We start from the raw sequence: 11,034 nt of genomic DNA on the forward strand, positions 1-11,034 counted from the left end.
TTGATGAACAAAAATTAATTCTTTTGATTGATTTTGCCTCTTGTTCTTTATTCTTCACTCGAGTGAATCAACCACACCTTAGTTGTAAGATGATTTCGATGAACAGTGATTATGAGAGAAGAAAAGAAAAGATAATTGGGGAAGAGAAGAGAAATTAGGATTTTAGATAAAATGGGAAGAAAGAGAATTCTACAGAGTTTCTTTCTGCCTTCAAACGTAAATTCCATTCAACTTTTCTTCACACTTTATAAATGATAGGGTACCTCCCTATTTATAGGTTGAGATTGCTTACCCACTAAGCAATCTCTAACAAATTAACTAAAACTACAAAATAATGCTAAATCGAAATTCTATCGGGACTAATTCCTTCAAGATTTCGACAACTTACTTTAACACACTAGAATTCGACAACAATAGACACTATCAAAATGGTGTTTGACACAAAAAAAAAATACATTATTAAATTCTTAACATCAAAGTGGTTTAAGAAATATTGAAGGTACTTTATTATTTATGATAAAATCCAAAATACATTTGCCAAGTACGTTTTAAAAATAAAAAAGGAGAAAAAGAGTACAGTATATTGCTCTTCCTTCAAAAAGAATATTATTTTATATATTGGTATAAATAGGTACGGTATTATTGTTAAGCAAACATCATATAAAATAAATCACATTACATTACAATAGCCACGTTGTAGTTGTAGATGTACTATACTCAGAAACTTTCCAGGAAATACTGCTTACTTACAGTAAAAATTAATAAACAAATTATTGGTTGAATTCTTCAATTTACAAATGGTGTTAGGTGGGATATTTCTTTGTATAACACGTGTTATACTATAAAATTTATTGAAATGAATCAACCTATTTTACATATTAGATGTAGGTTTTAAGGGGATTCAAATTGTGGTCTGTCGTGATGTGCAGGAGTTATGGAGGACTGAAATCGTTTGCTAGATAATTAACCACATTTGTCCTCGTCCGTACTATCGTTCTGTGCTAATTTGGGGCACAATGTTTGTCTTTTATATGTTATTATATTGAAAAGATCTCAAATTTTACATTCATTAGAAATAAATTATTTTGAAGATTTTTTATATAGAATAATATCTTTTATCTTATAAGGGATACTGGAAAAATGAGTTATGTATTTGAGTCGATCGATGAAACCATGAGTTATCTGCGGTTTATAGATTAACCATCTTAAAAAGTGTTGGAGGTAAGAAAATTATTGAAAAAATCACAAATAATATATATATATATATATATATATATATAAATATATATATATATATATATATATATATATATATATATATATATATATATATATATATATATAATATGAGAATGTCTTCTTTATATGAGAATGTGATAATGAATCAGAACCATTAGATTTTAAAATAAATGGTAGAGATTATGGGTAAATTTTTTTTATCTCTCCACCATTATTAAAATAAAAGATGTAGCAGAGAAAAAAAAAGATTCACATATAATCTCCACCATTTATTTTATAATCTCCACCATTCTCATATATATATATATATATATATATATATATATATATATATATATATATATATATATATATATATATATATATATGAGGAGAAATATATTGACTCCAAGAGTAAGTGTTGATCACTAATCTAAATTTTAACCATTGATTTTCATTATTCTAACGGTTTTAATTGATCATTTAATTTCATTATTTTTGGAAATATTTTTCTATATAAAAAGTTAATTAAAGCCGTTAGATTAATGATAATTAATGACTAAGATTTGAAGTAACTGTTCAACACTTACTCTTGAAGTAAATAGAAGTAAGTGTTCAACACTTACTCTTGAAGTAAATATATCTCATATATATATATATATATATATATATATATATATATATATATATATATATATATATATATATATATATATATATATATATATATATTGATTGATTGAGTCTATAATTTTGACTACCCTGTGAAACAAAAATGTACTAAATTTATGATTGGTTATCATCTTGTAGAGAACAAAATGAATTTTAGAGAAATAAAATTGATGTTGACATGTTGTCCTCTTAAATATAATTGATTTTATTTTTAAAATTAATTCTAGCCTGTCTAATTGTTTTAGAAATTAAAATAAATTTTCTTTTATAATGGATTCTAACTTTAAAATCTAAGCTTTTAGTGATTGTTGGAAAAATATTTAGTTATATTTATCGTTTCACTAAAATAAATAAATATATTTAAATATAGATTATTTTAACTTCTATTCACTTGAAATCGGAAATAAGTTTATAAGAAAAATTTATTCAAATTAACTTTTGTTATTATAAAACTAAATATATACCACTGCAAATTCTAATTCAATTGGTAAAAAATTATATTATATATGTAATTTTTATTAGTTATTTATTGATGAGAAAATTAAGAATTTAATTTATATGCATTGACAATGTAAAACAGTTTTACACCGTCAGTGAATCGTGACCGCACTGACAGTGCATAGTAATTAATCTCAAAAGTTAAATTTATCGTAAAACAAACTGCAGACCAAACATGTATTTAGACAACTGCTTTTTTTTGGACAGAATTTAGACAACTGCTAAAACTTAACTTTTTTAAAACAGACAGCTACTTTCTTTTATTAGTTATGTTCACATTTGTATAGTTAAGTCTTCAAATTTAATGAATATCCAGACCTTTCAATTATTGTATTTTCATGACCTAAACTCCAGATATATGGCATATTTGTTATAACCTATAGTTTCATCAATCATGAATACGTTTATGAATAGTTTACAATCTATCCCTTATTGACAAGAATCTTATGCTTAATAGCTATGAAGAGGGGTTGCGTAATATAAGTTTGTAAGAATCATAATAACAAGAATAAGAATATTTTGTTCTTTCTTCCCTTCAATAACTTAACCAACACCAAGTCTTTCCCTTTTTGTGCATTGTTCTCTTCTCTAACTCGACCAACACAAATTTTTATATTTCAAATATTCTTACAAAGTCGAATATTTTTTGCACGATCAAGAAAAAATTATAGTATGGAAAAGAGACATAAGTTGTAGACATTATAATATTGTTTATATTTAGAATACTAAGGGAACTATCAATCATTCAACTAACATGTATTTAAAGTAAAGTTTATGTTAATTAATAAGATAAATTATGTTCATAATTTATTCCTTGAACAATATATACTATCCAAGATTTTGCTTATATCCTCGTTTTCATTTCACCAAGAAGAATATATTTTTCCTTTTATTAAAGAATTTAATAATTGGAGTATTAAGTTCTATTGAAAGAAGGGTGCCAATCAAATCCATGTGTAGATGCTTGCATACTTGTGGTGACTCTTGTTTGCTTAACCAAAGGGTTTGCTTATTTTCAAAAAGATTGTGATATTAATTATTTAAATAAAAAAGAATCTTTTTCTTTTTTGTTTGGATATGTCTCCTAGGGTTAAATAAGTTTTTGGTCCCTATAAATATTGCAGTTTTATTTTTAGTCCTTCTCTGTCTTTAGACAACGGTTTAAGCTGGTTTTGACAACGGTTTAAGCTGCCTTTAGGCAGGGAGGAACTAAAAACGAAAACTGCAATATTTATAGAGATCAAAAATTTATTTAACCCTTATTTTTATGCATTAATAGGTTTATTATTATTATTATTATTATTATTATTATTATTATTATTATTAAAAATCATTTCCTTTTTATTACATCACATGTGCAACAACATTTCTTCCATAAAATCTTATAACTATTAATATTATTATTATTATTATTATTATTATTATTATTATTATTATTATTATTATTATTATTATTATTATTTAAAAATCCTTTCCTTTTTGTTACATCACATGTACAATAACATTTCTTCCATAAAATCTTATGATGATAATAATAATAATAATAATAATAATAATATTAATACTAATAATAATAATAATAATAATTATTATTATTATTATTATTATTATTATCATTATTATTATTATTATTATTATTATTATTACTATTATTATTATTATTATTATTATTATTTATTTATTTCTAGTCATTGTCTCAATCACCAGAATCAAATCCTAAATACTATATAAAATGAATTTTGAAATAAGTTTCAATTATAAAACAAGTTTTACTAATTAACAAAAAAAATATTACACATAACAATGATTTTTTATCCACACACTGCAATTATTCTCAAAATGGAAAAACAAATAAAGCATATTAGTAAAAGGACAGGGTGAAATATAAGTTGCTTATTAGTATTATTTAAGTTCTTGAGTGCAAAAATAAAACAGAATTCCCTGAAAACTAGAATGATAATAAAAAGATGTTTAATGTCCATAGGACTTACAAATAAATTCCTTAAACAAAAAAGATGATTTGTTGCAACTATTAATATCTAAGTTCAATGCAATGAAACATGATGAGTTCAAGGAGAAGAAGGGTTGGCTGATTCATCTTCACCCTCTATTTCTAAATCAATCACAGATGGTGTGTTAACTTTCTTCTCACCCTTTGCCACCTTCATCTTAAAAACTCGATATGCCCCTAAATGCGACATCTGCATTAAAATTGAGCTAAAAGTTTTAGTCATTATATTTTGCATAAAAGTAGCATGATTTTTAGCTGCAAACACAGAAAAAATTATTATTATTATTAATATTATTTTTAATAATTTTTTTTTACCATGTGAGGATGAACAATTGGACTGATGTGAAACTCCTCCATCGTCCATTCACTTTTCACAGCTTGTGTTCCCTCCATCTTCCAATACTCAAAAGTGTTCTTTCTCCCAATAAAGTAAAGGCTTTTAAGAGAAACTTCTTTTTTTTTTTCTACAACTCTCCATTCACCATTACCAGCTCCTCTTATGCCCATGTTTTCAAATCTCCGGTTCCTCAGATCAAAAAAATAGTATTTTCTATCACTAAATGAATTTCTTGTATCTGCAAAAACATACAAAGTTGATTCTCAAAATTCACGGACAAAAACCATAAAATATTAATTAAAATGCTCAAAGAACACTAAGAAAATCTCAAATGGGTCATAGAAAATATTTGATTTTTTTTAACAAAACACAATGTTCATAGGAACAAAAATTAAAGGGATAAAAGAGCATATAATATAAATAAAATGTTTTTTTTACTCACCAATAGGTAGCATCCATGGTTCAGTTTGAAACACATCAAACTGAAGAATTCCATGAAGTGGAAGAGGTTGGTTAAAGATCTTCTTCCTCAAATAATAGCTCATGAGAACATCATCTGTTGGATCAAACCTGTATCCAACAGGCAATTGAGAAACACAATCTATCGAATCATAATCGACATATCTGTTAACAGCCATGGATATCACCAAAAGTGTTATTCTTAGCTTTAAGTGAAGAAAGAACTCTTTGGATATGAATCTGTGTGAAGCAAAAGCATCTTGCTATGACTTAAATTTATAGGTAGAAGAAGACATGTAGTGTCTTCAATTTTGTGTTGAATGCAAGAGAGAGAAAATGGTGAAATACAGACAGGAAAGGAAGAATCATAACTCTAATACATATATGTAAAGAATTTTGAAATTCTAATTGACTATTGTTTTTTATTCTTTATTTATTTTATTTTCCTAAGAAATGTCATGTAATTTTACAAGATAAGTACAGTGAATAATGTATCTAATGCATGCTACTAATTATTTTGTTGACCAGTGTATAGAAATATATTATAAATAATATAAAGTTGAATTATGAAATAAAAAATTCAATTATTCAAATATTTTTCATAAACATATATATTTCCATTACATTATAAATTATAGCAAAAAAATGCATGCATATAGAAATTTTATATTATTATATTCAAAAAACATTTAGAAACTTTTTATAAATATATTAAATCATGATTAATGTAAATTTTTTTTTAATTTTTTTTCCATTCACTTATTTTTTACTTTAAAGTGATTATGATTTTAATATTTAAGGGAACTCACAACTTGAGAAATAAGAAAAATAAAAATAAGGAAACATTTTAGCAAGAATTAAAGTGTTTTGTTACAAAGAATTCACTTATTTTAATGTTACTAAAATATTAAATATATTAATTTTTTGTAATATTTAAGTACTTATTCATTATTAATTTATTACGTGTAAATTAGAAAATGTCTCGTTTTCTTTATAAGCAAAGAAATATATTGAAAAAGCACCTGAGATAGTCAAACCCTAAAACAACATTACAAATGTCTCATGTTCCATCATGCGGCGGATCTACATACATGTCTGTGGGGCTATTGCCCCAACCAAATTTCTACTTTTTATAATAATACTATTTTCCTTTATAAAATTATAATGATTCCCTGCCCTCTTAACTTTAATGTTATGTATTTTTCTTATTCTCTCACACTACTTTTCTTCTTTCCTTTGTTTTAAGAAAATTTCTTTACCCACCTCCCTATGGGGGTCACCCCAGCGAAATCTCAAAACTATCCCTATTTCGGAGATGCATCTCCGAAGTTTTTTTTTTTTTAAATTTTTTTTTACTTCGGAAATGCATCTCCGAAAACACCAAAAAAGTGGTGTTTTCGGAGATGCATTTCCGAAGTGTATGAAAATTTAAAACCGTGAATATTTCGGAAGTTCATTTCCGAAAATATTGCTGCATATACAATTTTCCCTCCACTATTTCATCATTTTTTTTCAAAACTTCTCCAAACCCTCTCCAAAACCCAATCAATCTCCATCCATTTTTCGTCCTAAAATCAAGTTTCAAACCGTTGATCACGTTAAAGGGAGCATAGAAAGCTACAATTTCAGGTAAACATCTCTCATTTCATCCCCTATTTCACTACATTGATTGATGAATTTTATGCTGAACCTGCTATGGTTCGGAAGTTCATTTCCGAAATATATTACCTAACAAATTTCGGAAATGAACTTCCGAAATATGCCCTGGCAGTTAAAAAAAAAACAATTTTGGCCAATTTTGATAATTTTTGCATATTTTAGGTATGGTGCATCCGGACAACAATGTGCAAGACAATGACGTAGTAGTTCCGGCAGTTGTCAACGTTAATAACGATCCGGTTATCGACGTTAATCCTATGATCAATGCGGTCGATGTTCGGCAACAATTTACAAATGATCGGAGCTTCGGTAGTCGCGAACAATTGATTGATTGGGTTCGGAACGAAGCTAGTAAACTTGGATTTGGTATTGTTATTTTAAGGTCCGACAATGGAAATAGTAGGCGGAAAGCTTTCGTTGTTTTGAATTGGGAACGGGGTGGGAGTTATGCACAATCAAACCGGGTTCTAAAACACGAAGACACGGGATCGAGAAAGTGTGGGTGTCCGTTTAAGTTGCGCGCGACTCGGAGGGTCGATGATTTGTGGCGTTTAACCGTAATTTGTGGAATTCATAATCATCCCTTGGAGGCCAAGTTACACGGACATCCAATGGCGTGTTGTTTGTCCCGCGAAGAGAAGAATGTGATATCGGATTTAACGATAGTCAAAGTGGCGCCTCGCAACATACTTGCCGATTTGAAGCGTAAAAAACCGGATAGCGTTTCAAATATCAAGCAAGTTTACAATGAACGGCACAATCTCAAAGTTTTGAAAATGGGCCCTCGGTCGGAAATGCAACAACTTTTGAAACTATTGGGTGATAGCAAATATGTGTCAAGCTTCCGAACGTCCGAGGACAAAGTTACCGTGCGTGATATTTTTTGGACTCATCCCGAAAGTATCAAATTATTCAACACATTTCCAATCGTTCTTATCATGGATTCGACGTACAAGACAAACAAATATAGGCTTCCTCTTCTAGAGATAGTGGGTGTGACCTCGACGGACAAGACTTATTCGGTCAGGTTTTCTTTTTTGGAGTGTGAAAAAGAAGAAAACTTTACATGGGCTTTAGGCATATGCAAGTCTTTGTTAGTTGATCAAAAGTGTATGCCAAACGTCATTGTCACCGACCGGAACAATGCTTTGATGAATGCGGTCGATACCGTCTTCCCGACATCGACCGCGTTACTTTGCCGGTATCACATAACTTGCAACGTGAGAAGTAAGTTGAAACCCGCGGTTGGGACAAAAGATAGGCCGGATGAAAATGGTAAAGTAACCAAAGTCGGTGTTGTGGTTGATAGGATAATGGCGGCATGGAGGGAAATTTTGGATGCATACTCCGAAGAGGTGTATACCGAGAAATTAGTACACTTTAGGTCTTTGTGTGGTTCCATTAAGACTTTTTGTCATTACGTCGAATCCACCATTCTTGACAAAGTTAGAGAAAAAGTCGTGTGCGCTTGGACAAATCGAGTTAGACATCTTGGTTGCACCACGACTAACCGAGTTGAATCCGCACATGCGGTCTTCAAGAGGTGGTTGGGTGATAGCAAGGGAGATTTGTGTCGGGGATGGGACACCGTGAACCAAATGCTTGAAAATCAACACAATGAAATTCAAACATCGTTCGGTCGGAGCAAGACGGTTATGGAACACCGGTATAAGGGCCAAATTTTATTCTCCCAATTGATTTACAACATATCCCGATCGGGTTTGAATTTTTTGTTTCATGAAGTGAAGCGGTCGGAGACCACGGGGCCGGATAGTTCTTTATGTGGGTGTACCATTAGAAATACATACGGCCTTCCATGTGCTTGTATACTTGCAAAAAAGAAGAAGTTGAATTCACCAATACGCATGGATGAGGTAGCCGACCACTGGAAGAAGCTTCGTTTTGATGATTTTGACCCGCCGAAAGAAAATGACTCCAAAATCACCATCTCCGACGAGTTGGAAGTGATAATGGAGAAGTTTGCTAATGCGGATGACACAACGAAAATGCACATTAAAGAACAATTACGAAAAATTGCATTTCCGGAGACCACCGACTTGAAACCGCCATCTCAACCGGTTAAAACGAAAGGTGCACCGAAAAAGTCCAAAATTACACAAGATGACACGTCAAAAAAACGATCTCCTTCCTACTTTGAACATGTTGATGCATCGTTCCCGGATTCACCGACGCCGAAGTCCAAGTGTAGTGGTAACAAAGAAGCCCGTATTTCGAAGCCACCTCGCACACCACCGATCCAAAAATCACCCATTGTCTAAATTGATGAAATGCCACTTTTCATGCACAAATATATCGATAACATCGTTGATGTTGGAGGCGACGGCAATTGTGGATATCGGGCCGTTGCGGGTTTGCTCGGTAAAGGGGAAAATAATCACACTTTAGTCCGACGGGAACTTATTGTGGAGTTGACTTTGTATCGGGACATCTACGGCCGACTATATGAAAATCAAGAAAAGTTTGCGAATATTCATGATTCACTTGTTCCATCACTTACCGGTATCGCTCCGGTTTCGAAGTGGATGTCATTCCCCGATATGGGTCATCTAATAGCAAGTGCATATGATATGGTGTGTGTCGATTTGACGAGGTTTGAACTAAGTGAGACTTTCTTTCCACTTCATAGTCGACCGCCGTTGGACGCGTCGAGCCGGATCATATGCATCGGGTATCTACGATCGCAGCACTTCGTCCAAGTGTTTTTGAAACCGGGGTGTCCTATACCGGCTACTTCTTGTCAATGGACAGCGCATCGTTCAAATGAGGCGGAGACTTGGCCGGATCCTTTTGTTTCAAGAATGGCAGAGTTTGAAGAAATGATGCGCCAAGAGCGCGAGCAAAATAGAGAGCGGTCGAAGAACGTACCTATTTTGGACTTAGGATCCACCGATTGGTTCGGTGAATTTTAGTTTGTTCCGGATCGTTTTTTGTTTGTAATGACCATTTTTGTATGTATTGTTGATTATCATGTAAAATCGGACCGATTCAATACATATATAATATAAGTATGTTTTATGTCATCATTGGCTAATTTATGTGTATTTTGAATTCCTTTTGTATTTTTTACACAAAACACTAAGCAATCAACAAAATGCAAAATTTAGTTCTGTTTTCTGCATAATTCGGAAATGAACTTCCGAAATATGCTAGTCTGCCTCCAATTTTCGGAAGTTCATTTTCGAAAAGTCCACTGAGGCAGGATAAGGTTTGTTGGGCCATCATTGCTCCAATAAGTCTATAAATACAACACACTCTTCTTCATCCTCTTCACACCACAAAACACAAATGACACAAACCTACCCCCACCTAGCATTCGTCTACTTTGAAACCGGCTAACCGATGTCGTTCCAATTTCGCTTCTCGCGCGACACTCCATTTGCGGAGTTGATAACGTCGCTCAACACGCTTTTGCAATATCCCGAGAATCGAAAGGTTATCAAGCTCGAGTACCGCTCGCCATCGCTTAACGACTAGGGAGACCTTAAGTTCACACCTTTTGAGATCAAGAACGACGAAGATTTAGCGGTTTTGTGGACAACGTTCGACCGATTTTCTTCGAAGGGCCCGATCGAGTTGGACGCAAAACTTCAAAGATCGGCGGACGACGTTATCAAAATGTTGACTCATCCCCACCTACCCGTGTTTAACAATATGTAACTTTAATCTTATGTAATGTGATCGATGTAATCTTCATCCGATTAAATAAAGTGAATCGTTATTGTTTGTTATTTTTCTTCTGTCCAGACCTTATTTCGGAAGTACATTTCCGAACTTCTCCAAGGGGGGTGAATTCGGAGATGAACTTCCGAATACACCAATTTTCTAAAAAACAACTTTATTTCGGAGATGCATCTCCGAAATCAATATTTTATAATAAAAAAACACCTTTTCGGAGATACATTTCCGAAAACACCTTTTTTTTCAAAAAAAAGTACGTTTTCGGAAATGAACTTCCGAAACTAGGAGTATTTTGGTAAATTCACCGGAGGTGGCCAAGAAGCTTAGGAGGTGGGTGAAGAAATTTCCTTGTTTTAATAAATATTTTTACTTTATGTATTATTTTTATTTTATTAGACACCATGCTTATAAATTATTTTATCAAATATCAAAAAATATTTAGTTTTTCTTAAGGTTTTTATTATCATTTCATTTGATTAAA

At 31.3% G+C, this 11,034-nt stretch overlaps 1 protein-coding gene across 1 annotated transcript; it reads right to left on the bottom strand.

Annotated features, from left to right (window-relative positions):
* Positions 1-4,271: 4,271 nt before the first annotated feature.
* On the bottom strand, positions 4,272-5,529 carry LOC131612254 (NAC domain-containing protein 1-like). Its single transcript, XM_058884065.1, has 3 exons — positions 5,179-5,529; positions 4,715-4,974; positions 4,272-4,589 (listed from the first exon to the last, which is right to left on the bottom strand). Exons 1-3 carry the CDS (start codon positions 5,372-5,374, stop codon positions 4,458-4,460), a joined length of 588 nt encoding a protein of 195 aa, XP_058740048.1. The 5' UTR covers positions 5,375-5,529; the 3' UTR covers positions 4,272-4,457.
* Between the last annotated feature and the right edge of the window lie 5,505 nt (positions 5,530-11,034).

The sequence above is a fragment of the Vicia villosa genome, linkage group LG6, assembly GCF_029867415.1.
Source record: "Vicia villosa cultivar HV-30 ecotype Madison, WI linkage group LG6, Vvil1.0, whole genome shotgun sequence".
Taxonomy (NCBI): domain Eukaryota; kingdom Viridiplantae; phylum Streptophyta; class Magnoliopsida; order Fabales; family Fabaceae; genus Vicia; species Vicia villosa.